The following is a 26,028-nucleotide window of genomic DNA, read 5'->3' as shown; positions in this document are numbered from 1 at the left end:
ATCATTACATAGCTAGTAAATGACAGTGTAAAGTCAGAACCACACATTTAAGTCAATACTTATTTGACTATTTATTAAATTCTAAGTACATACACAGCACACTCATGGCTTGCATCCATTTTATACAATGTTCATTAAAATGATTTTTAAATTAAATGTGATACCAAATAGCCTTATTCTCAGACCCCAACAAAACATATCAGTCTTGGCTTTACATGAATGCAAATGTGTTGAATGTGTGTGTAAATCAACATTCATAAAGGTGAATGCCTGAGAAAATAAGTTACCCCCCCCACACACACACAAATGTTTGCACTTTGGTTTGCAACCACTGACTGGTCAAGCTGGTCCAGATGTAATCATAAGTGCTGATTTATAAATATATAATACAAAAAGGCAGTTCACTGACAAATTGGCATTCATCTGTAAGGCCTAGTGGGACCTTTAGATGGTACATGACCCATCATGGTCATGGTCAACATAGATGAGAACACTACGGGGGGGGGAGATTACAAGCCCTCTGATGATACAGGCCTCGCAGAGAAGACGATCATAACTAGGTTCAATCCTGTAACATGCCTACATTTTAAACCTACTCAAAGTAGCACATCACCTATTTGACATCTGTCATTATTAGTACTGAAATTAGCACATATGAGCTTCATCATAAGTTCACAAAATCATCATTATACAATCACAAAAAAAGCCGTTTTGGTAACATTTTGCTAAAATGTATACACTTTGTATCCAACATTACAATGTGATGCTGTATGAGGCAACATGATAAAACTGCTACTACTGATAAAATGTAGTCATACAATGGGTATTTCTTTTATGCCTTCAGAGTTTAACCATCAGGATCTCTTCAAATCCAAAATACGGTTAATGACAATGGTTTGTTTATCTTCCACTTTGGGAACCCTAGACAAAGCCTAAACTAGCACTTTAACTGATCAAATAATCCTGAACATCATAAATAGTCTGAACACCATTGTGGTCTTGTGAAAACTGTAAACAGCAGTGGAGAAAGTTTTGAAACTGCTTTGGAAAAAGACACTTAAAGATGCTATCAGTATAATATTTGCTAACACTTCTTTGCATCAGCTAAACAGTTTTATTCATGCAACAGATTCACAAAATACAGACTTTAAGTCTGCAATCCATCTCAGTTCATACATATTACAGAACTAAAAACTGTGAGGCAAAATGTACAAGCTTTATATTTGTACCTGAACAATGGAGACAAAGACTACCAGACCAAAACTCAGTATCACTTTTAGTTGCATGATACATTTCAAATCGATATCATAAATTTATTTATTTATGAAACATATTTTGATTTAATTGTAAGACCCAGTAAAGGCAAATTCACTGATAGCACCTATAAAAGCCCTTTATGACAAAACAGTACTTGTACAAGGCAGTATCTGAGTGTAGACTGTAGTTCTTTGTTTTATCAAAAACAAATTTCATCGTATGAAACACTTAAAAAAAAAAAAAACTAGTACAAATACTACATCCACTGACTACAGTTCCAGCAACTGACCATTTAGGTAGCAAGTGCATGAGTATTTAAAAAAAACATGGTGGCCCATTCTCTTAAACTAAGCCTTTCTAACAAGCCATCACCAGGCTTATAAACCTGGTCATTTTAAGCTGCTTCTCAAGTTCATACTGGCCAGTTGAAGGTGGCAGTTAGCTGGACTGTTCCAAATACGCGGAGAGCAGTGGGCACGGGGCGAGGAACTCGTCCTGCTTGTTGACGACCTTTGTCTGTCGAGCACCGTTACAGTCAGAACCTGCAAGGATATTAATGTTCATGCTATGAAATACCAAGTCCATAAAAAAAGCACAGAATCATCATGAAAGGGAACTGAAGAATGCTAATTAAGACAAACTTCTAAATACTGCTGCTATAATTACTGATTGATCTACTTACTGGCTGAGACAAGGTCCATATATTGGCAGATAGCATGAAGCAACAGCCTCTCAAAACTGGTGGGCATGAACACAACCAAACATGTTCACCTACAGACTGGACACGTTTTGGCATACTTATACATGCCTGTCTGTTTCTATACTCTGGCAAACGCACCTGCTGCCAAGGTTGGTGATGTAGATGGAGTGTGGCTGGGCTTCAAAGAACGTCAGCAAGTTGGTCTCCAAAAGCTGCAGTGTCCCCTGCCAGAGGACAGGTTATTAGTGTGGACAGTGTCCCCTGCCAGAGGACAGGTTATTAGTGTGGACAGTGTCCCCTTCCAGAGGACAGGTTATTAGTGTGGACAGTGTCCCCTTCCAGAGGACAGGTTATTAGCGAGGAATGGCTGCATATTGATGAATCAAATCAAATCAAATATATTTGTATAGCGCTTTTCACAACATATGTTGTCACAAAGCGCTTTACAGGATTTACAAGGTTAACAATACTATGGGTCCAAATCCATAGTATTATAAATAAATAAATAGTCTATTAGACAGCAAAACAGGGCTCACTATAGGAATGTGCCTGCGTTTCAATGTCACACGCAACCTTCGATCGATTCTTTGGAAGCATTCCTGAGCGCTGTAGGCAGGATTCACTGATGAAGGAGAAACTATTAGAGACCATCATCATAACTGCACAACATCAGCATGCATATCTGATGAACGGAGATCTTAACACAATAAGAGATTGAGAATGATATCATTGGCGTAGGCACGTTCATGCCAGTAAAGACAGACTGCTTCCTCACACTCTCTCTGGTCTTTGGAGACCTTGCTGGAGTTGCTCCTTTGTGCCTCCTCCTCTAGGAGGGCCAGAAGTTTCTCCTGCTCTTCTCCTGAGCGGTTCATGAAGTCACTCCAATACTAAGAAAAATGGGTAAAGTCTATTTAAAAATTCTTCTTTAAAAGAAAATAACCTGAATCACCTGAACAGGCTGTACCTCCACATAGCTCCCATTGGTGCAAGCTTCAGTGAACACAGTAGGTGAGGCAGTCTCACATGTCTCTGTCTCATCTTTAGAGCACTCATCCCGCTCCAGGAGATTATCCAAATAGCGTGCTATTTTACAATTACATTATTAGATGAGAGAGGAACCTTAAGACCGGTAACATGTTTAGTAACTTTCCAAAGGTTAATAACTTAAAACATTAATGAAAGAAGCTATGATTAATCAAGTAAGCATCTGCTGGTATGAATCAAGCAAGAATTTAATCAAGAAAGTGTGGAATTCTGCATATAATATATATATATATATATATATATATATATATAAGAAGACTTTTCCCAATGTCAGGATGAAGTACTTACTATTCTCTTGTCTTCTCTGACTTTTTTTGCCCTTAGCCTTGGGCGTGAGGTCAGAATTACGTATGGCCTGGCTGATAAAGAACTGTTTCTTTTTTGCTGGAGAGACTCGTTTAGCAGGAGAGTTAGGCAGCGAGGAGCATCGCCCTTCGCTCAGGCTAAAGACAGAAGCACACGTCCATCAATCAAAAGATGACCTGCTAGCATTAAGGACTCATATTTGCCGCAGATCGATTTTCTTTCACTCCAACAAGCAGCTGTGATAAAAAAAATGAGGGCAGTTACATTTACTAGCAAACACTGAGTCGGTGGTAAATCCAATAGCCCAGAAATGCAGCTTGTGAGGACTTAAACATACTTGTCCTAATCCTAAACTAGAATTAATTTTACGTTCATGTACGTGCGACTGTGTAACCGGGCAGATTCCGCAGTTGGGGTTAAAACTAGATCACTAACCTGCTGTGCAGCTGTTGGACAGAACCGTGGACGGACATGGTGTAAATCTGACTTCTGTCTCTGATATGTAGATTTATAAATGATAACACCTTTAGATTTGCGAATTATAGTTTAATCGAGGCATTGACAGACAAAGGCTTCCGGTATTAGGAGTATTGCAGCCAACTAGTAATGTTACTCGTGTCAAGGTCTCAGCACACCAGCGGTGAAGGTTCTGGTGTCTGATAGATGAGTTAGAAACACAGATTTGAGTCCAATATCCCTTTGTTGTTCAGATCTGTAAGAGATCTGATAATCATCTAGGTGGCTAACGTTAGCGTCTCTGCTAAGAGCAAAACCCCAGACGCTTGTCTGTCTCTTAGCCCAATGTAACCCGACCTAACGAGCGAATATATATTACTGGTCATTTATTACTAACTAATCCGACCGAAGAGTCGAGTGGACGCGGCCAGCTGAGCGTCTTTATCTCGGTGAAGGACACGTCTCCCCACATCTCTTACTCCACCTTCAGTGGACCTGCACCTTCACAATAACGAGCAGCTAGCTCTCCACTGTGGGATATACCGAATAAAACCGAGCTACTCTGAGTCTAGTTAAGATAGCCAGCTAGCCTTAAAGCTCATCAATGTTATGACAGCGAACCATAAAGATACTCACAGTGTGTCTTGATCTTCACTGTTATTAACAACAACCATGTCTCAACCGTCGAGAAAGACCTGTGAGAATGAAGCTGTATAAATAAATACTACAAGTCCTGTGGAAATGAAGCTAAACTAATTTTAGCTCATGAAACCAGACAGCTAGCTGCTGCGAAGACTAGACGTTAGCTGCTGTTAGCTAACACTCGGGGAACAGGCCAGTTAACCTCACCTCTTTACTAACGAAGTGACATAACTTAGTTTATAGGGTTATATTATAAATAAAATATTTACCTAAATATATAAATGTAGTCTTCCTGCTTCTGTTAGCTAAAATGTTTTGCCATTTGCTTTGAAGGCACATTGATTGCAGACACATTTCGATTATATATACTTGAAATTGAAAAATAATCATTGTGTATTCAAAAGCATTTAATATTTTAGAAACATTTTATATTTCATTTTACATTTAGTATGCTTTAATAGAACATTAAAAATGTCTACTACAAAAGAAAAAGCCAGTACACCCCAAACAATATTATGAAATATTACTTTAAATCTGATTACACCTCTCTGATTACACCACTACCCTACTGCAGTACTGACAAGGTCAGCGTGACCATCATGATGACAGCAAAAATTGCAAAGTAATTATACTCGTTCTGTGAGGGAGCTACAAAGTAATTAAAACAGAGACATTCTGCTCCAGTCCCGATATCCATTCAATCGTATATAGGACAGAAATTATTGAAAATTATGGATGGAAAAAATGTATGCTACAGTCATGGCCAAAAGTTGAGAATGACAAATATATTTTCACATGATCTGCTGCCCTCTGGTTTTTATGTGTGTTTGTCAGATGTTTTTATCATGTACAGAAATATAACTGTGATCATATTATGAGTAACAAAAGCTTTTATTGACAGTTAGAATGAGTTAATGCAGCAAGTCAATATTTGCAGTGTTGACCCTTCTTCAGGACCTCTGCAATTCTCCGTGGCTCTCAATCAACTTCTGGACCAAATCCTGACTGATAGCAGTCCATTCTTGCACAATCAATGCTTGCATTTTGTCAGAATGTGGACATTCTGGTACCATTCTTTATTCATGGCTGTGTTTTTAAGCAAGACTGTGAGAGCCGATTCCCTTGGCTGAGAAGCAACCCCACACATGAATGGTTTCAGGATGCTTTACAGTTGGCATGAGACAAGACTGGTGGTAGCGCTCACCTCGTCTTCTCTGAACTAGTTGTTTTCCAGATGTCCCAAACAATCGGAAAGGGGATTCATCAGAGAAAATTACTTTACCCCAGTCCTCAGCAGTCCACTCCCTGTACCTTTTGCAAAATATCAGTCTGTCCCGCAGCTGAAACACTTTTAAGGGACGGTCCTGGCGCTTGCTGGTCTTTCTTGGGTGCCCTGGAGCTTTTTTGGCAACAATGGAACCTCTCTCCTTGAAATTCTTGATGATGCGATAGATTGTTGACTGAGGTGCAATCTTTCTAACTGCGATACTCTTCCCTGTTAGGCCATTTTGGTGCAGTGCAATGATGACAGCACATGTTTCTTTAGAGATAACCATGGTTAACAGAAGAGAAACAATGATGCCAAGCACCAGTCTCCTTTTAAAGTGTTCAGTGGTGTCATTCTTACTTAATCATGACAGATTGATCTCCAGCCCTGTCCTCATCAACACCCACACCTGTGTTAATGGAGCAATCACTGAAACAATGTTAGCTGGTCCTTTTAAGGCAGGGCTGCAATGAAGTTGAAATGTGTTTTGGGGGATAAAGTTCATTTTCTAGGCAAATATTGACTTTGCAATTAATTGCTGTTAAGCTGATCACTCTTTATAACATTCTGGAGTATATGCAAATTGCCATTATAAACACTTAAGCAGTAGACTTTGTAAAAATTAATATTTGTATCATTCTCAAAACTTTTGGCCATGACTGTATATTAAATAGCTGTCCATTTATGCTATGTCCTTTTCCTTACATATTAACGTTGAAGTGTTTTCCCTGGTCTCAGTACACCTTATTCGACTCCTCAGCTAATTAACAACCTTTATGAACTTTTCGTTTGGGCTAGAGCAGGGAGAATATTAACATTTCCAGTGGCAGGTCAATGAAACCGTGCTGTATATTTCTAACACAAATGTACACCCAGCCTCGTCTTCCTGGAGGCAACTGTGTGCCCTGACCACCAGAACATTTGAGAGACAGTCTAATTCACACCGCCCTCTCTTTTACGCTTGCCTACATGTGCTTCCTACCTCTGATGTATCTCTCAGGTACACGTGCCTCAGCCAGGGTCAAACCCATAGCCTTCACCTATAGGCTCAGAGCGGACTTCATCCATCCTTTACATCAGGGATGGATCTTCAGGGCTCTTCTGACCATGGCTATGTATTTAAAAAACCGTCTGTACCCTTGTAGGTTTAACATGTTTTATTAGGTTCATAAATATCTATAGCAAACTTAATTTGTAAGTGTACTTCCAGACTACATCTTCTATAGTATATATCATTTCCCAAAGTGCTTAAAAAGGACAGTGATTAGATTTACTGGTCTTATACCAGTTGTAAAGCAAAAAGAGAAAAACAAGATATATATAAAAAGAGAAATATCTAAAAAGGTTCAACATAAAGGTATTTTTAAATATAATGTATTTGCCCTTCTGCTATTGACAGCTCCAGTATGAAATAATGTAACAGTTATCAATAAATAAAATTGCTCAAGGTAAACATTTGTAAAGTGCAAATAACACAGTCCTACAGACTGAGGGATCCTCTTCTCAATACTTTCAATATAGCTTGAAGGAAATAACTGATTAAGATTCAAGTTTCAAATTCAAGCAAAACATAAAAGGCCAGAAGACCTGTACAGTGAAGACTGACACATGAATGGTCAATTATATCTTAAGGTAATAAACAGCATTCAGTTTGGAAGATTAACAAGGCACCAAACAAATCAAGGAGACATGACCGGCAGTGGTGTGGCTACAAAGGTGTGGTTCTTCTAGCCCATCACTGAGTTATAGCTGGATTATGTCTTGTTGTCCAATGGTATGGTTTTGACCAGAAACAGCTTGGAAGTGTCTTTGCTTGGAGAGTTGGGTCCAAATGTGTGGTTTGCCGCATCATTAGAAGCTGCCAGTAAAGGCTGCATCTGTATCTGCTGAGGGTGATTTGCTTCTGACAACACACTGTGTGTGCCCCCTTTAGATCCAGAAGCCTTGGCTAAAAAGGGCATACTCTTGCAATCAGGAGAAAGCTCTGGAGAACGTGAACATCTGATTGGTTGAGTGGGTGGTTGAGGCTGGATACGTCTGGACTGCAGGACCCTGTGGGTTTGCTCCGTCACTGACCCGCCATTAACCGCCACTTCTCTTAGTTGGTCATCGTCATCAGTCTGCTCTTTGGCAAAGCTGACAAATACCTGTGATAGAGGAACAATGCATTTTCAGTCTTACCATCTTCAAATTCCAAATGTTCAACCTGCATATCGACATTAAAATGTCATGTATGACCATCATGCTCTAACCTGATCCAGTGTGGTTTGAGATACAGAATAGTCGGATATGCCCAGGTCTTTGTAGTTTTTAGACAAAATGTCGAAGACATTAGCAAGCAAGCAAGCATGAGATGGCAGCTGATACTGTAGAATATTGTGGTGTCTTCCCTTCAGCTCGATTTGAGGAAAAGCGCTCTTAATGTAGGCATCCACTGGGCAGGGATGCAGTGATGGTGTAGACAATCGAAGGATAATCGTGTAACCATCCCCAAATCTGTAGGCAGGAAAACAACATTTAAAAGCTTAAAGAGAATTATGCAAAATATGACACTAGACACCCTTTATTGTGATTCTAATGATTTGCAGTGTGGACTATGTATGCATAACCCTTAAGTGTACCGTTTTCCTCTAATGGGTGTGGATGGTACCTGTTCTTGAGGTGCTGCACTGAACCCAGACACTGGAACCTCCCGTTGACCATGATGGCCATTCGAGTGCAAAGTGCTTCACACTCTTCCATGCTAGGCAGAAAGAGAGCGGTCAACAGAGCGGTCAACGGAGCGGTCAACGGAGCGGTCAACAGAGCAGTCAACAGAGCAGTCAACAGAGCAGTCAACAGAGCAGTCAACAGAGCAGTCAACAGAGCAGTCAATGCTGCGCAATATGGAATATCAAGCTCTACATTCACACAACATTTACACACATTATACATGGTTACATTTCTAGGAAATACTGCTTTGAAGATGAATGAAGTGTACAGTGAAGGCTTTTGTAAGTTCTTCACCAATGTGGCATAAGGGAGTCTGCTAGGCTCTTAGCATCCCCATCAATGGGGGTGAGGGGACTTGCTTAGTCAGGGTCTCTTAAGCCCACTGGTTTTATGTTGTAGTTATGTTCTCTACCTGTGGGACGTGAGCACAACGGCTCGTCCTTCTCTGATGACGCTCAGGATGCAGTTCCACAGGAAGCGCTTGGCCTTTGGGTCCATTCCAGTTGTAGGCTCGTCCTAGGAATCAGACATCACACAGCAGTTCTCTTGTACATATTACAGATGATGGACCGAGTGGATTCACAGGCAAAAAAATAACAAAATACGAACTTGCCATTTGTAGTAAATTAAGAGACAAAATCTCATTTTGTATGAACATATTTTATAGTATAGTGGATGACAATAGACAAGCTCCTTTGCTCCTTTGGGGAATGCTGTTGTCTGAAACATGAATAAAACAGACAAATGAACCAGTATGTGACGAGGGCTGACCAGGAAGACAACAGGGGGCGCTCCGATAAGGGCGATGGCAGTTGAGAGTTTGCGTTTATTGCCTCCACTGTAGCCTCCTGCTTCTCGCTCAGCATACTGTGAGAGTCCCAGCTTCCTCACCCCCCACTGCGCCACCTACGCCACAAACATCAAATATTTACGTGGCAGATACATCAAAAGACTGGACATCGTATTTTATTTATTCACAATGACCTACAATCGCGGCGTATTAGCAGCATTTCGGCTGCTTCTGTGGTTCCAGTGGTTCTGAGTGACCCAGAGTTTAAATACCTTTGACACAAACGCCTCAGGGATTCCTCTCAATCGAGCGTAGAACTCAAGGTGCTCTCTTCCAGTCAACAGGTCACTGATAGCATCAAACTGAGGACAGTAGCCCATAAGCTGATGAACCTGTTCCATCTCATCCTGGACACTGAGGGTTCAGACAGAGAGTACTAGGTTTAGTACTAGGTTCCCAGATACTGCACTAAGAAATGTGTGCCATATTTTTGTCAATTGTGATTTTTCACCGCAACCGCAAATTTGTCCTCCGCTTTTTACCCATCTGTACAGTTAGAACACACACACACACACACACACACACACACACACACACACACACACACACACTAGTGATTACTAGGGGGCTGTGGATCACACGTGTCCAGAGCGGTGGGCAGCCCTAACCTGGCGCCCGGGGAGCAGTTGGGGTTAGGTGCCTTGCTCAAGGGCACCTCAGTCATGGCCTCAGGTCTGGGAATCGAACCCACGACCCTCCGGTCACAAGACCAGTTCCCTACCACCTGGCCATGGCCACATTAATGATTCAGCCCAAGCTACACTGTATGTACACAGGTCAGTCATGAATACTTCAACACTTGAAAAACAAAAGTGGACCTGTGATTGCTGAGAGAAGCTTCACCATAAGTGATCGTGGTGTCTCCGGTGAGCATGCGGAAAGTGGAAGTCTTGCCTGCTCCGTTAACCCCCAGTAGTCCAAAGCACTGACGTTGGAAAGAGAAGAATTAATTAAAGCAGAATGCCTTCTCAACAGTTGTCACCCTTTTGAATGGGCATACCGTCATCTCAGTCCGAGCAACTTCAGAGTACAACAAACGACCAGCAAATAAGCAATTATTAATGGCTCAGTAATATAAAAAGATGATGATTAACAAAACAATAAGCACTATAAGAAATGTGTAATACATGCTTTTACATGCTATTGTTTATGATCATCTATCCATTTTAAATGGCATAAACCTGTTATTATAAATACTTAATATTTAGATACATTAAATCATTTGTGAACTTTCTATTTAATACAGGACTGAATTTGTAGTACCTCTCCCCGTGGAATACCAAGACAAAGGCGGTTAACTGCTGGCTTCTTGCCTGCTTTATACACCTGTAAAGGTTTGGGAGATGAGGACGCTTCTAGGAAGGTTTACATTATCTGAGAACAGTGCAGAAGGCATGGAAGCTTCTAATATAATTATTAATCGTCAGATATATGATAAACAAAACTTCCTCTCCCTGTCCATAATCTTTGAAGATCTAACATATGTATAAAATATTTGAGATTTTGACTTTTGACTTTTCGACAGACAAAACTGTTAATACTTTATCTGGATTCTTAGGAAGCTTCAATAAGAAGCACCTTGCTCAGGTCCGTGATGATTAGGATGTCATCTTGGGTTTTGCCGGTCTTCACTCGTTCTCTCTCCCTCATTACATCCTCATCCTCCGAGCCCAGCGGGGGCAGTGCAGGGTCCATACGTGACCTAAGGACAACACTCCTGAAGGCTACTACAGTGACAGTATTGGGTCTATATATATATATATATATATATATATATACACACACATATATATACACACACATACCTCAAATGAATAAAAAACCTATACTGTAGCAGCACAGTGAAGATGAAGAACACCACACCCTCCACTGCCATAGCAAACAAGTTCTTCCCCACAAAATCCCAAGCCAGTGGCTCCAGAGTCTGTTTGGTACCTGTGGGAATCAAGGGCCCTTTGTGTTCATACGGCTGCAACAGTAACAACAAACCAACCACTAATGTTAAACGCTCTGGGTCACTTATGCAGACACAACAGGCTTTTTACACAATGCAGCGAAAAATGAACCACTTGTCCTAGAAGAGCTTAATTGCGTCTATGCTCCTTGGCATCGCCTCGGTTTGGGCAGTTACCGAGTCTCTGGAAAGCGTCGGCCATGGCCTGGTTCTTAGCCATGTCAATAAGCCCCCGACCCAGACAGAAGTGTGGAAAGATCAGGAACACTTTCTTCAAGATCCTGTTGACCTCATTTAAATGCTGAAAATAGAACGGGGACGATGAGAGCGTGATGAACAGCACGATCTACATCTGTAGTGCACGGAGAAACACCACATCTTTTGTCTGTTTTGGTCATTTGCATATAATGCAATCAGAGTCCTGGACGAGACGAAGACTTAATTTGTGGTACCTCGTCAACAAAGAGCTCCAGGACGAAGGTGGCCACGCTGCCGTTGATGCCGATGAAGAGGTTGATGGAGGTCAAGACCACGTAGGCCGTGCTGGGCACGGAGAAGAAGAAGGAGGCGGGGTACATGAGAGGGGTGATGGACCAGCTGCAAGGGCAGAAACCCATCCACACATGAGTACTGCCAAACACACTTCCATGAAACTTACTTTGTCGAGTGAGTCATACAGCAAAGTTACCAGTTTGTTGGGAATTGTTTTTTTTCTTTTGAAAGTGTGTAGTTTCAGTGATGCGCAGTTGTATGTTTGATCCATGCTGTTACAAATCACATACGTGTCCCATAGCAAACCCCATTACAAACATTAAGGAAGACAGTGATGTATTCGGTTCTGTTAGCCCTTACCCATAGAGCAGGAGCAGCAGCACTAGCGCAGGGAGGTTTTTCTCCGACACGTAAGACTGCTGCTGGAAGCTTATGAAGATGAGCACCACCATGGTAGCTGGCACTGTGTAGTTCAGCTGCTCAATCAGAACACACATCACAGGCCATGAAGCAAAGCAAGCATGACTATATTAGGTAGAAAATGCACAGACGCGAGCCACACAGAAACTCACCATGTCCCAGACAAAGTTTGCAGTCCAGTACAGAATGGGCTTCACCCCGCTGACAAACTGCAGGTGCTTGGCCTTGCTGACCCTCTCCTCGATGAGGAAGAGCACAAAACTGGCCGGAACAAAAGACATGGCGAAAATCACACAGATGGACACCAGCACATCGACAGATGTGGTCATCCTGGAGGGAGGGAGGGAGGGAGGGGGAGGGGGGGGGGGAGAGAGAGAGAGAGAGAGAGAGAGAGAGAGAGAGAGAGAGAGAGAGAGAGAGAGAGAGAGAGAGAGAGAAATACAAAGCGTTAGAAATCACTGGGTATGCAAGTGCAAGGCTATGACAAAACTTTTACCGATGAGTTCAAAGGTCATACAAGGCCAACTGGTTGAGCTGCTCCTTGGTGAGGTTAAGAGGGTGGTTGTAGGCTGTTATTCCGTGTTTCTGTCGGGCAGGTCCGGGAGGAAGACTGGCACGGAGCAACGCGTTGTTTATGACGTTGACAAAAGACACCATGGCATGCCAGCCTTTGTTATTAAACCACACCTAGGGTACAGAACACCAACGTTTCACTGTGCATCAGTCTCACTTACTCTTATGAGTAAGAGTGTCCAGGTCATTGCCTCTCTCACCTTTACATTGTTCTGACTACTAAGACCAGTGAGAATGCCTGGTAATCTGTCCAGAAGCTGATCCAGTGAACTGTTCTGTAAGTAAGTAAACGTAGGGTGTGTCAGCCGGGAAGATCACATCATGTGCCTCACACTCATGTGCATCTACAGCATTTAGCAGAAGCTTTTGACCAGAGCAAATTACAGTAGTGTCTCCATGCCAGAGGGAATATATGTGCGCACACACACACACACACAGAGTAAATATAAAGGTTAAAAAGGAACACATTTAGCTGTTATGAGATCTCAGATGCAAGTGACATACCTTTGTTACATTGTAACGTGATTTGATAGTCATTACAGACTCCTGCAGCTGATGAGAGTCTGTCAGAACCTGAGCGCTCTTACCACCCAGAGAGAAGCCACCATACCTGTCATATGAAACATGAGGAAATACCAATCGTGTGTAAACCAAGCACGTCAGCCATGTCTTTCAATGTGTGTTAAGTACCTCAGTCTGTCTCTGCTGATGGTTTGGCCAGTTTGTCCCCTAGTCTTAATGATCTGAAGTGTGCACTAAATAGTAAATGTGAGACTTTATGAGACTCACCTGAACTCATTCACCCACTTTTTAGTCTTCATGCTGGAATATTATAACACAGACAAAAGAATGAACCGGTGAAAACCTGTAAAAGTATTTGTCTTCCTCCTTCTAAAGAAACAGAATGGTCACACCTTTTTTTCAAAATCTGAGGGTAAGTCTTGATGAGGTAGTCAGATATATTCCGCCCAGTCAAATTCTGCAGAACGTCACCTGTCGGTCTCTTTACCTGTGGCCAAACCAAAAAACAGTGTCAGCTGGAAGCGTTAAAGAGCATCATTTTGTTAGTTGAGATCCAGATCTTGCGGCTATGAGCCGAGACAGAGGCAGCGGTGACCTGGGGGGGGGGCGGCCCCCCGGCTCCCAGCGGGCAGTCGGGCAGCATGCGACGGATGTCCTCGCTGCTACACTGACACTCGGGAGACGGGCCCTCTACCGTCCGGTTCCTCTCGCCACCCAGATGCCACGTGATGTCGGACGCTTGGGGTCGGAGGGCCGCGTGTGCAGGCCCGGCCTCGTCGCAGTGGGACTCCCTGATGACACAGACACACACCGTGTTAGCAGAGGCATCCCAGAGTCTGACGTTACCTTATTCAGGAGGAAGAAGACGAGGGAGAAGTCCTACGTGTCCTTAGAGTCCATGCATTTGGTCCCGAATCCAGGAGGGTCCAGCAGAGCCCAGAGGAGATTCTGGACGTCGGGGTCGTGTGGGGCGTCGTTGCTGTGGGCAGCAGTGATATCAGAAGGCAGTGAGAAGCGCATTAAAGTCAAACGTTAACGAAGGTCAGTTGAGCGTCGAGGACACAAGCACCTGAAGAAGGTGTACTGTTCACCATACATCCAAGGCTGCAACTCAAGAGCGGGATACTTCCCGAACGGTGGGACAATAAGGCTGAACAGCAGGGCGATCAGGACAAACACCGCAGGCAGGACAATCTGAGGAACATCAACCAACATAATGAGAATGTGCATACCTCTAAACACATGTGCATACCTCTAAACACATGTGCATACCTCTTTTCAAACTTTGTTTGACCCCCCCCCCCCCCCAAAAAGAAAAAAAAAAACCGCATCAAATTATTTATTTGAAATGACTGACACAATTAATACCCGGGGTCATGAGCGGGGTTCAGTGTTCTGAGTGACAGCAGTAAGATGATTAGATCTGTACCTGAGCCAGGAAGCCTCTACGGCTCCGGAGGGCGTATCGCAGCCTCTTGGTGAAAAGTGCTCGGAGCTGCTGTCGGATCAGACCCCAGCCTGCCAGGGGCTCTCCGCACCAGCCGTCCCTGCTTAGCGGCGCCCCCTCCTGGGCTTCTGTGTGTGAGAGAAGAACCTAAGGGTCAGCGGCTAACCGTGGCACGCGCAGGGCCACGCACCTACTGCGGGGCTTGCTCGGTCTGTACCTGTCTTGTGCTTTTGTTTCCGTGCTGACAGCAGGGAGGAAAAAGAGGTGAGACAGAAAGTGCTTTCAACTGCCTCGTGCAGCCAGAACCCCCTTAACCCCACAGCACCACACTACTCCAATTCATCCCTTCAGCCCCTTCAAGTGTGGCTGAAGTGAAATGTGGAGAAGACTCAAATAAATGTCAGGAAAGCAGAAAGAGGTGACCGTGCCTGTGTTTCCATCCTCGGACGGTTCTCCCTGCGGACTCTGAGACGTTGGCGGCCGGGTTGTGTCATCCGGCTCCGCATCTACTCCAGTCTCCTCCGCCACCTTCAGGAAGATCTGAGATGTACATGTGGAGGTCAGTCTGGTCCTCCGTGGCATCCCATCAGACCTTGCGGTTAAGACAGGCCTAATTCTCAGAGCTCCAACAGCTCACCTCCTCCAGTGTAGTGTCCGACAGGCCGTAAGTGCCGATGCCCAGCTCAGCCAGGCGCCTGTCCAGCTCTGCCAAGAAGAGCGTGAGACTACCGTCCTGAGAGGCGGCATGTGGGAGGTTGACCACCACCTCGCTGACAGCGTCCTCCACTAGCCGGGCCCCAGGAACATAGCACTGAGCGAGAGCCACAAGGCCGCTCACGTCTGGAGGCAGAAAGAAGCATGACACACTGGTAGTCTTCTCCTGTTCTGAGTACAGTGAGCACACTGGGAGTTCAATGTGTACCATTTCAGGGGGGAAATAAAAAAAAAATAACAAAGTGCTCCACAGTTATCTCATGGTAGATTAATAACAGCAACTGTCCTAGTATGTTTGAGTAAATCTACTAATCTAATTAAGAAGATCAGACACTACATTTTTGGACATAAATCACCACCTCTTCAATGAAATCAGTTTTTCTTCAAAGCAATCTAAAAAACTATAGGTTCTTTTTAAGGAAGTTGTGCTTGACTTCTTAATAATCAAATCTGATTTGAAATTTTACAACTCAGTTTTAATATATCAGAGATAATTATAAACCTCTAGCCGCTCCTCCCAACCAGTGACAACATACCTGAAACATTAAACTCACTCCCCACACCGGTGTCCTCACTCAAGCACGACTCGCTGTCCTATAACGAACACAGGACAAACACAGCATTACTTAAACATCATGTCTACACGCTTCTGAAGCCTCTCCCACCAAAGAAGAGGGCGGCTTACTTTCATGAGCGTGGCCTGGAGCTTGGCGGCACTGACGCTGCGTGGCGTGCGGGACTCCCTCTTGACGGCGGTGAGGTAGTAGCCCGTGCCCAGCCGTGCCTTCAGGAAGAGCGGGGAGCCACAGCAGCAGAGCCTGCCCTGGGAGATGATGGCGATGCGGTCGCCCAGGAGGTCCGCCTCGTCCATGTAGTGCGTCGACAAGATGATTGTGCGTTCTGGAAGTGACCAGAAAGTTGTTCTTCAATGGTTCTTGGGCCAGTAACTTGTAGACGGCTGTTTTATGTTAAGTTAGTGATTTGTGGTGAAGAAGGGACCTTTGCGATACTTGAGCAGCAGGTCCCAGATACCGCGGCGGGAGTAGGGGTCGACTCCAGCTGTGGGTTCGTCCAGGACTACGACCTTTGACCCTCCGATAAAAGCAATAGCCACCGAGAGCTTTCTCTGCATGCCTCCTGTGATGGGAAAAGGAAGGGAGTGAACAAACAAGCGTGGGCAGGACAGCAGCAACTCGTTCGCCTCTCTGATATTAATCCACTGCGTTTTCCTGGTGGGGGGGGTTACCTGAGAGGTTCCTGGTCTGCTCATGACGTTTGTGCAGCAGTCCTATGTCCTTCAGCAGGACGGATGTCTCCTCCTTCACCTCGGTGCTGCTCATGCCTTTCAGGCGGCCGTAGAACCACACATGCTCCTCCACGGTCAAGCTGCACAAGGAAACACGAGCTCACCATAAACGCCATTACCCACAACCACCATACGCATGTGGTGTAAGCAGCGAACGCACTCGCCAGCTTACATATCGAAGAGAACGTTGTGCTGGGGACACACGCCCAGGGCTCTCCGGATGACGTCCATGTCCGTGCGGATGTCCATTCCTTTAACGTACACTGTACCAGCAGTAGGGGGAAACAGCCCTGTCAGGATGGACCTGCCACAAGCAGTTACACAATTACTTCAAACTGCTCGTTAGAATGAGGTACTAATTAGATTAGAAGCACTGCATGTCAGTTGAAACTTCTCGTTTTTGGCTCTTACATGGTGGTCGTCTTGCCAGCCCCGTTGTGACCCAGGAATGAGGTGATCTGGCCCTCATAGAAATTAAGGCTCAGGTGATTGACAGCAAGTTTGGCCCCCTTTTTATACAATTTGACTAAATTATGTATAGCTACTCCAAGAATGAGATTGGAAGGATCTGCTTCAATTCGATCTGTGCACAACAGGAGAACAGTACAGCATAAAGAGAGTCAAACAGCTGAGATTACCCCATTTTTACAGTCAATTCGCTTCGTTAAGCCGTGTGCTCTTACCGTGCGGTTGGTTTTGTGGGGCAGGAGGGATGGGTAAGCCAGCCTCCAGTGGAGCTCCTCCCCAGTAGTTCAACTGGAAGATAAAATACCATGGTCTGGGGATCCCATATTGACCTGGAAACAGAAGCAAACCATGGTCAGACTTCCCAAGAACAAATGTCTATATGAAGTGTAAACAATGAATCAGTGAGCTGACAGTGAATCAACAGTGTAGTTTTAGTTTAATTTAGTTGATCATTAAATCTGAATCTGGGGAACCAGCTACCAGGATATTTAAAAAGACAGACCACCATCTTTATGCTGCTATAAGTTATCTGTGTTACATCGCTCCCACGTCACAAGGGCCGCTAACCTGGAAACACGGCTTCGATGTACCAGGTGGCCACTGCATAGATGAAGGCGTCCACGTGCATCATTACGATGGAGGTGGTGAAGTTGTACTGGTCTCCTTCAGAAGGACTGGACCTCAGGTTGAACCACTGGATGCCCACTCCCTGCTCCTCGTACTGAGAGATGTACTCGCAGCCGAAGCCGAAGGCCACCGGCGACAGGAAGCTCTAGGACACGAGCAAAGGAAAATCTCTACGCAACCGGATTACCGAAGCCCTTTCATCTTAGTCAGATTAACAAAAAATATATTTACGAATTTGATATTGTTCAGAAATAACGCCCAATTAATCTTATATTTACAAACATTCTTTGCTCCAAGTGGGGAGCTCACCGCCAGGATCTTGTGCGTGCTGGTGAGGTGCTCACGCCAGGCCACGCAGAGCACGTAGGGCAGGTAGAGCGAGAAGTAGACGAGACCGCCGCACGCTGCTGCCAGGTTGGCGCGCGAGAAGAAGGCACTGATGAGGAAGCACAGCGTGATGGTTGCCGTGGCGAAGGCGGCCAGGAAGAAGAGAATGACGGTGGCGTCGCTGTAGGGCAAGATGTCTCCCAGCTGAGGGTAAAGAAAACAAGCTGTGTTAAATCCTGACTCGCGTGTTTCCACACGGGGGGGACGTGCCTGGGGATGTTGCTGCCTGCAGCAGTAGCATCTACATGAGGTGACGGACATAAACTCTTTTATTCTAACTAAAGACGATAATGTTTGTTTACCCACCAACTGCTGTACAAAACGTGGCGAAGCATCAAACAAACGGAATCATGAGACGTGATATGACAAGGCATGTGATATTGGAGGGGCAGAGCGGTCAGGGGGGTCGGGTGCTGGTTCTGGTGCCGGCGACCCACCTTGAGCGCGGTGATGAGGAGGCCCGAGCTGAGGAGGAAGGGCACATAGCTGCTGGTGAACCAGGCGAGCCACAGCGTAGCCGAGCGCAGCCCCATGACCCTCATGGTCTCCTTCAGCCGCGCCTCCTTCTCGTAGACCACGCCCTTGATGATCATGGCCACCGAGTAGATCCACGCCAGCGTCATGAAGAGAGGCAGCGAGCGGTTCAACACACGCAGGAAGCTGCAGGGAAAATGGGGGGGGGTATGGGTTTGGGGAGAGTGAGAGGTGAGGGGGGGAATGATGAGGAACTGGTTCAGAGCTCACACGTCGTCATAGTCCAGAGCTCACACGTCGTCATAGTCCAGAGCTCACACGTCGTCATAGTCCAGAGCTCACACGTCGTCATAGTCCAGAGCTCACACGTCGTCATAGTCCAGAGCTCACACGTCGTCATAGTCCAGAGCTCACACGTCGTCATAGTCCAGAGCTCACACGTCGTCATAGTCCAGAGCTCACACGTCGTCATAGTCCAGAGCTCACACGTCGTCATAGTCCAGAGCTCACACGTCGTCATAGTCCAGAGCTCACACGTCGTCATAGTCCAGAGCTCACACGTCGTCATAGTCCAGAGCTCACACGTCGTCATAGTCCAGAGCTCACACGTCGTCATAGTCCAGAGCTCACACGTCGTCATAGTCCAGAGCTCACACGTCGTCATAGTCCAGAGCTCACACGTCGTCATAGTCCAGAGCTCACACGTCGTCATAGTCCAGAGCTCACACGTCGTCATAGTCCAGAGCTCACACGTCATCATAGTCCAGAGCTCACACGTCGTCATAGTTCAGAGCTCACACGTCGTCATAGTTCAGAGCTCACACGTCGTCATAGTTCAGAGCTCACACGTCATCATAGTTCAGAACTCACACGTCATCCACGAAGCACGGGTACGGCATCTGCTGCACGTGGATCCCAGTGTTGGGCCGTTTGCCTGCGACCACGCGCGCTATCGCATGCTCCACTAAATCCTGCACGTAAACAAAGCCGCCCCATACGTAGCGCATGTCACTGAAGGGCTCCGCAGCCGGACCCGGGTCCCAGAACCTAGAGGAACACGGACACCTCCTGTGAGTGGTGTTAAACAGCAAACCCAAGAGTGTGTGTTCTGGCCTCAGCTCACTTGTCTTTGATCTTGCTGGTGAGTGTGACGTCATCTATGTCCATGCGGATCTTGTACTTGGTGTGGGGAGGGAGCTCCTGGGAGGAGGGGTCAGGGAGGAGGAAGACTACTCCAGCCCAAAACTGCCGTCCCTCCAGCAGCTCCAGGGCCCTCTCCACCATCTGCCCCTCTGTGGCCGCCCCTTCCAGCTTATTCAGCGTGAAACACTGCGAGAACACGACCACGTGCACCAGCGTGAGCGGGCGCGCACGAGAAAGGACTCCACCACGCCACACGTGCAGGAAGCTGTGGTACCTTCGAGAGCTGGGACATGGTGCGGACGGTGAGGTTGAGGTGGCGGTAGAGGTCGAGCCAGGTGGGGGGCGCTCCTTCTCTCCTGGGGGTGTCCGGATGGGGCGTGGAGAGGAAGTGGAGGATGTCGGAGGCCGTCCAGGAGGTGTTCTCCAGACGTAGGTTCACCAACGCTGCCACCATAGGCCGCCTCAACAAATCCTGCAGCCAGTGATGGAGCGTGAGTGTTCTGTGTTCTCTGGGAAATTCTGTCATTTCTCACATAATTAAGATAATCATTTAGGAAGGAAACACTGGTTTTATGTCAGCCTAGAGCATAGCCTCTACCTGAGCCTTTCTAATAGACCAGCGAAGCTAAAGAGAGCCCAGAGAGTGATGGCTAACCCGTAAGAGATGGACCTCCACGCTGCCCTCCATGAAGCTTCTGATTCTGGGTGCCTCCTCTGTCCACGCATTAAACGCCTCCTCCAGAATCTCCATGTCCTGGAACGTCCTATTTACCTGATCAATCAATCAATCAAACTTTATTTATATAGCGCTTTTTACAACAGTTGTTGTAAAAGTATCCGAGTCCTAGCACCCACTGAGCAATTTTTTAGCATACAAGTTCCAGTGCTTTATTTTTTAAATCATTATTTCAAACCATGTAATTGTATTTTGAATAGAATCCTGTTCTTTCCAGAGGAAATGTTTATACTTTATTGACTGCTAAAAAAGGACTCAGACATTTTGACTACAAAAACCAAACAAATTCCAAACACAATACTACACTATGAAAATCAATAATCACTGTCCAATTCACAAGAAAGAGATGAATAAAGAAAGAGCTGGAGCTGGAACCTCTCTCATGATCCGGCGTGTAGCAGGACTATCTGGTGTGTAGAGGAGCTTCCCAGTAAAAAGTGGTTTGATGCCTCTCCACACAATACGAGAGAGTGGATTCAATTCGAGGTGTTCAATCAGGCTTTTACAGAATGGAGCTAGGAGATACCAAAGAAAGACATAAAATATTGGTTAAAAGGCCTTTTGACATTAGACTGTTGATTAATTGAGTAATTCATTAACTATAAAACAAGAGCATGATTATATGTAATATTATATCAATTACTCTAAAAAAGTGATAAAATTAAATAATCTAACAACTAACAAGATAATTAAATGTACAAGTTTGTCTCTATTTTTACAAAATGTAGATAACACTATAAAATATATAATTATATCCTCTATATAAATGTGTACATTTTGCTGTAACCATTCATCATTATATTTTATTTTTATGTGTATTCATTTAAGGACATTCGTACTGGTAGTGTTATCCTTTTCCATGTGGGTTTTTTCTGATCTGTTCCTTCCTAGGAAAGACTTGATGTCTTGGTCCTCATACCAGTTAAAGGAGGGGACCTTCTCACCACCCACTCCTGGATGACCACACATCACCCTGGAGAAGACCCTGAAGCTGTTGTGTGGCAGAGCTGAGTCGTCCTCCGGCGACAGCGAACTCAGCTCATCGGTCAGCTCTGAGAAACTGGACAAGGCAGACACCTGCAGGGAGAGGTCAGCAGGAGGCAAGGAAACAGACACCCAATCAGAAAAGCACATGACCAATGAGGGCGTGGCTCCTGAACATGTGTGGAGAGTTAAAACAGGTCAGCAGCAGCTTTAACTGGGTCTCACTTTGACCTTTAACTCGCCCTCCCGAGCACACAAGATGAATCTCCAGCAAGTTTTCATTACATAATGCGACGCAGAATCTGGTGTACCATGGAAACATCAATGGTACGGCTGACATTATACTGCAGCAGATCAATGCAAAAAGCATCAGTGCAGGAGTGGTAGTGAATCCACGGGCCCGTGAGACTGACGGCTTAGTGCTTACGTCATCCAAAACAGCGGCGAGTTTCTGAGCCACAGACGAGACGCCCCTGTAGAGCAGCTGCAGGTCAGCAGTACTGGAGTGAGGTCGCTCCATCTGACCAGGACACGTGCAGAAATCAGAGCACAACGGCGTTCTCATTAACTGCTTACAATAAACACGACCAGCAGACCTTGCCAGACACTCTGCATAGGTATAAGCATGGAAACGAAGATAAATTCACATCTGTCTTTTCTGTTTGTACTTATTTACCCTCATTTTATCATTTTTATGTATGTATATATTTTTTCATCTTTCTTAACCCTCCGACTTCCGACTAAATCCTATAGTCTCAAGTCCAGTTAGTGCATGAATGTGAATGAATCACACAAGTATTCTGAGCCAGAACACTGACTGTGAAAATCTTGCCGAAGTCCAGCTGGGAGAGGAAGACCTGCTGTATCTGCTGCAGCAGGTCTGCGGGAACAGCACACAAGTCTCGCTGCAGCTCGTTAAAAGAGGCATCGTCTTCCACGGTGAGGTAGCGACTCAGGAGAGAGGCATTGCAGATGATGTCAGAGAGCGGCGGTCCAGCTGTTCCTACCAGTGCCACCTACAGACAAAAAGTGGAAATGAAAGAAACATGGAAAATCTTTGAATTTAGAAGAGAAACAAAGCCTTTATTGTCATTATACACAGCATACACAATATACATAGTATAACGAGATTGTAAAGCTGCTCCGTACAAGTGTATGTAAACATATAATGACGAGGAACAAGGTGCAATATGTAAACATATGATCGACAAAAACCTAAATAAATTAGTGTGCAAAGAAGAAAAGGTGCTATTGTGCAAAGGGGTTTTCAAACATACAACACTCAGACAACAGATAAGGCACACAGCTGTTTGTAGCAGTGATTACCATCTAATGGAGCATATAGCCTCAATCTTACCAGCTGGGGGTTGAGTTGGGCTCTCAGTAACTGGTCAACAGACACAGAGGGCACACTGCAATTGTTCAGCAAGAAGGAAGAGAAAGTCTCATTTGATCTGAGGTATTCTGCCACTGGAAGATCTTTAGAAGAAGATATGAAAAAGAGGTGAAACAAATTTCATGTGAAATACCTGAAACTCTGCAATCATTTTTATTTAATAATAATACATTTCATATATATAACACCTTTCTCACATTCAAGGTCACTTTACATCAATACATCAAGGGGTGGGAGAGAAAAGGATTCATTAAAACATTTATAAATATGCAATAATTAACTAAATCCAACCTAAAAATTATGTTGATTTGTTTGTAAATTACAGGTTTGAAAAAGAATAAAGAACAGCACCAAAACAGATATAATTATAATACAACAAATATGATTGTGCTTCAGATTTTAAATCAGTCAACAAAGTCGATTCTTCATTCTTCAAAGTTCTTCATTAATGCAAATGTAAAAAGCACTATCTTTTTTTCACTCCACCATTTCGTTTTATGAGCATGGATTTATCTGAGCCTCTCAATGCGTATCAAATAGGCCTTACTGGGCCAAGCGTCCTGCCTCCCGCCCAGTCTCTGGACAGCGAGGGAGATGTCCTGTAAACCTGAGAGGCTTGTCTGATCAGCAGTGTAGGTGAGGATGGTCCCAGTGCCTACAAGGAGTCTCGAAAGTCTAACAGAGACAGAGAGCAAAAATCACCTTTATTTATGAAAACAGAGAGGGATAATCAAAGTAGAGCCACTGTCTGTGTAAGAATGGAGAACATACTGACATGGAATTGTCAAAGTTGCCCACTTGTCCTGGTGTCTCGCCTGGAGTTTGGTAGTGGAAACATGGGTTGTTGATATTGCAGATAATACCCTGAAGCCATGCTAATGTACCTGCAGAAGGAAGGGCTTTGTTGGGGAAGTGGCCTGAAACAAGAAATATATATTCATATTAAGAACCATCACAGAGACCCTCTGATGTTCGTAGACTAAAAGTCCATTATAATCCAAAGCAGTGTAATTAAAACATGGCCTTTGATCAAGTACTTCCAGAGAACAGCAGCAAACTGAGGACTAAAAGTCCGCCCTGCACTAACACAGCCCGCCCTGCACTAACACAGCCCGCCCTGCACTAACACAGTCCGCCCTGCACTAACACAGCCCGCCCTGCACTAATACAGCCCACCCTGCACTAATACAGCCCGCCCTGCACTAACACAGCCCGCCCTGCACTAACACAGTCCGCCCTGCACTAATACAGCTGCGGAGGGTTAGACGATTTGGCTGTCATGTGAGTGGGACAGAAATAGCTGACAGGTGACTAGACATGCAATGGAATGAGAAGACAGGCGTTGAGATGCACGACGGTGACACTTACACTGACTGTGTTTATATGGAGGGTGTGACCGCCGCACGGAGATGAGAATAAGGAACAGGAAGAGTGGCCAAAGCAGCTCAATGATGAGCTGGATCTGCAGAGAGACTTGTTTTACTATTGCGCTTGGTCTAATGGCTTGAAATAACTTTTAAGTCGATGTTGGTTCTTCATTGTGGTGGAGTGTTGGTACCTTGTTCCTCCTGCGGTAGGTGAAGTTCTTCCACAGAAGGAGTAGGAGTTGCGTTCCTATGGCCATGGTGGGACACACCAGCCTACTAGTCTAGTTTACTCATTATGGGATGATCGCTATGATTAAAACATCATTATAGTGTCAGTTCTCAAGACCATGATGTCAAACTCTGAGCAACTACGAACAACGAAGTAAAAACGTTTTACCTGTAAACCTCCTTGGGAACATCCTCATCAAAAATACCCTAGTATAATTAATTATTTTCTAGGAGCTTGAAAGAAGTTATCGAAATCCCAAAATCATTCAAAATTGTACAGAGACAGAGAACACATAATTAGACTGATAACTTATTAATAAAATGCAATGCGTTATATGTTAAATGGATCAACAGGAGAGATAAATGGATGAACCTTCAGTGAGCTCCCGGTAACATCTCCCCTCTCATGTAGATGTTCACCTGTACAACAGCTTAGTGAGGAGACGCACCAGCTAACATACTGTATTTCACATTCACCTTCCTCTCATAACAAAGTGACGCTGCTTGTAAAATACTCTCTTTTGACGACTGTATATTTCCAACAGTGTTAACGGTGTTACGGTTGATATTCTACCAACGACTCCAGAAACTAGAGATATCAAAATGGGGGGTGCAGTGAAAACATCGCGACTGCATCGAGTTTTAGCCAATGATCTTCGCTCCTGTCATGCTGAACCCGCCCACAAGGCTCATGTTTACGACATGCTTTACGACAACCCGCCCACAAGGCTAATGTTTACAACTGCGACACTTTACGACAGCCAGGTACGTGTTGACAGTAGGAATGGATAGGATACCATGGAAATAGTCATCTGTGTCAAAATTACATTTGACAGTGTTTCATTTCTTATTAAACGTCCATATTTCAGAGGTCTTTCTTTGCTCCTCATTTCTAAAAGTATTTTTTTATCACAAACTAATACAATTTCTTTGATGGGATCGTTTGTGCATGATCCAGTGTTCACTGTGAATGAAGTGTGGAAAGATTATTTATGCCATAATTTCTTTCTTTAAATATTGGTGACAGGGTACACTTTTATTTTGCTAAATTAACATGTATTGATATTTAAAAATACAACTGTCTGTAATCAGAGTAAATGCATACATGGCTCAGGGCTGTACAATACATTTTTGAAAGAAAAAGACCTGTGTGTGTGTGAAAAAGGCACACACACCCTAAAGCTGACAGAATCCAAATGTTTTCCAAAAGAAAATGCCCATATCATCAGGGAAGACAAAATCCACTGATGGAATAACCTGGTCATTCAGTATATTCTTACCCTGATGACCATCACTCCAGAACATGGTAAATCTGGACTCATCAGACCACGTGACCTTCTTCCATTACTCCAGAGTCCAATCTTTATGCTCCATAGTAAATTCAAGCCTTTTTTCTGGTTAGCCTCACTGATTAGTGGTTTTCTTAAGGCTACACAGCTGTTCTTAGTTAAATCCAGGTGACGACTTTTTTTTGGCCAGGCAGTGTATATAAAGCTAGAGCACAACACAAAGATAACAAAAACTGCAGGTCCATTAGGGATGGGCAAACTGGG

At 44.5% G+C, this 26,028-nt stretch overlaps 2 protein-coding genes across 6 annotated transcripts; both read right to left on the bottom strand.

Moving 5' to 3' along the window:
• Positions 1–58: 58 nt before the first annotated feature.
• Positions 59–4,621, bottom strand: r3hdm4 (R3H domain containing 4). Of its 3 annotated transcripts, none has more exons than XM_077024402.1 (8): positions 4,403–4,621; positions 3,293–3,447; positions 2,925–3,043; positions 2,733–2,847; positions 2,494–2,579; positions 2,096–2,169; positions 1,940–1,995; positions 59–1,799 (listed from the first exon to the last, which is right to left on the bottom strand). In XM_077024402.1, the coding sequence occupies exons 1-8, from the start codon at positions 4,438–4,440 to the stop codon at positions 1,696–1,698; spliced, it is 747 nt and encodes a 248-aa protein (XP_076880517.1). In that variant the 5' UTR covers positions 4,441–4,621; the 3' UTR covers positions 59–1,695. The 3 variants fall into 3 exon arrangements, with proteins under 3 accessions (XP_076880517.1, XP_076880515.1, XP_076880516.1); XM_077024400.1 differs by having other exon boundaries at positions 2,096–2,181; positions 4,403–4,618; XM_077024401.1 differs by lacking the exon at positions 4,403–4,621 and adding an exon at positions 3,746–4,396 and having other exon boundaries at positions 2,096–2,181.
• A 2,199-nt stretch (positions 4,622–6,820) lies between these two features.
• On the bottom strand, positions 6,821–25,091 carry abca7 (ATP-binding cassette, sub-family A (ABC1), member 7). Of its 3 annotated transcripts, XM_077024395.1 has the most exons (50): positions 24,849–25,089; positions 24,645–24,709; positions 24,439–24,554; positions 24,249–24,342; positions 23,656–23,797; positions 23,428–23,555; positions 22,842–22,963; positions 22,303–22,500; positions 21,912–22,004; positions 21,340–21,577; positions 20,876–21,015; positions 20,420–20,536; positions 20,039–20,236; positions 19,745–19,950; positions 19,492–19,668; positions 18,585–18,807; positions 18,070–18,291; positions 17,701–17,905; positions 17,349–17,462; positions 17,077–17,248; positions 16,838–16,969; positions 16,606–16,745; positions 16,359–16,496; positions 16,045–16,259; positions 15,896–15,953; positions 15,283–15,485; positions 15,074–15,185; positions 14,628–14,773; positions 14,268–14,392; positions 14,082–14,177; positions 13,794–13,989; positions 13,591–13,685; positions 13,466–13,498; positions 13,181–13,286; positions 12,877–12,951; positions 12,621–12,790; positions 12,256–12,433; positions 12,044–12,159; positions 11,644–11,788; positions 11,369–11,492; positions 11,043–11,172; positions 10,816–10,939; positions 10,501–10,563; positions 10,056–10,162; positions 9,450–9,591; positions 9,159–9,293; positions 8,800–8,903; positions 8,326–8,418; positions 7,928–8,171; positions 6,821–7,822 (listed from the first exon to the last, which is right to left on the bottom strand). In XM_077024395.1, the coding sequence occupies exons 3-50, from the start codon at positions 24,502–24,504 to the stop codon at positions 7,430–7,432; spliced, it is 6,993 nt and encodes a 2,330-aa protein (XP_076880510.1). In that variant the 5' UTR covers positions 24,505–24,554; positions 24,645–24,709; positions 24,849–25,089; the 3' UTR covers positions 6,821–7,429. The 3 variants fall into 3 exon arrangements, 2 of the variants coding, with proteins under 2 accessions (XP_076880510.1, XP_076880509.1); XM_077024394.1 differs by having other exon boundaries at positions 24,645–25,089; XR_013134496.1 differs by lacking the exons at positions 6,821–7,822; positions 7,928–8,171; positions 8,326–8,418; positions 8,800–8,903 and having other exon boundaries at positions 10,081–10,162; positions 24,645–25,091.
• Positions 25,092–26,028: the final 937 nt, after the last annotated feature.

The sequence above is a fragment of the Brachyhypopomus gauderio genome, chromosome 12, assembly GCF_052324685.1.
Source record: "Brachyhypopomus gauderio isolate BG-103 chromosome 12, BGAUD_0.2, whole genome shotgun sequence".
NCBI lineage: Eukaryota > Metazoa > Chordata > Actinopteri > Gymnotiformes > Hypopomidae > Brachyhypopomus > Brachyhypopomus gauderio.
Note: the sequence above shows the minus strand (reverse complement) of the source record. Positions and strands in the feature narration are given on the sequence as shown.

What these genes read in the sequence shown, in the direction of transcription:
- r3hdm4 (XM_077024400.1), bottom strand. Translation starts at nt 4,440, where the DNA reads ATGGTTGTTGTTAATAACAGTGAAGATCAAGACACACT. An exon ending in TCAGAGAAGACAAGAGAATA is followed by an intron (nt 3,044 to 3,292) that starts GTAAGTACTTCA and finishes ATTGTAAAATAG; the next exon opens with CACGCTATTTGGATAATCTC. An exon ending in CTCCAAAGACCAGAGAGAGT is followed by an intron (nt 2,580 to 2,732) that starts GTGAGGAAGCAG and finishes CTCCTTCATCAG; the next exon opens with TGAATCCTGCCTACAGCGCT.
- abca7 (XM_077024394.1), bottom strand. Translation starts at nt 24,504, where the DNA reads ATGGCCATAGGAACGCAACTCCTACTCCTTCTGTGGAAGAACTTCACC. An exon ending in GCAGACCAGGAACCTCTCAG is followed by an intron (nt 16,497 to 16,605) that starts GTAACCCCCCCC and finishes TTCCCATCACAG; the next exon opens with GAGGCATGCAGAGAAAGCTC. An exon ending in CTGCTGCTCCTGCTCTATGG is followed by an intron (nt 11,789 to 12,043) that starts GTAAGGGCTAAC and finishes CTGCCCTTGCAG; the next exon opens with CTGGTCCATCACCCCTCTCA.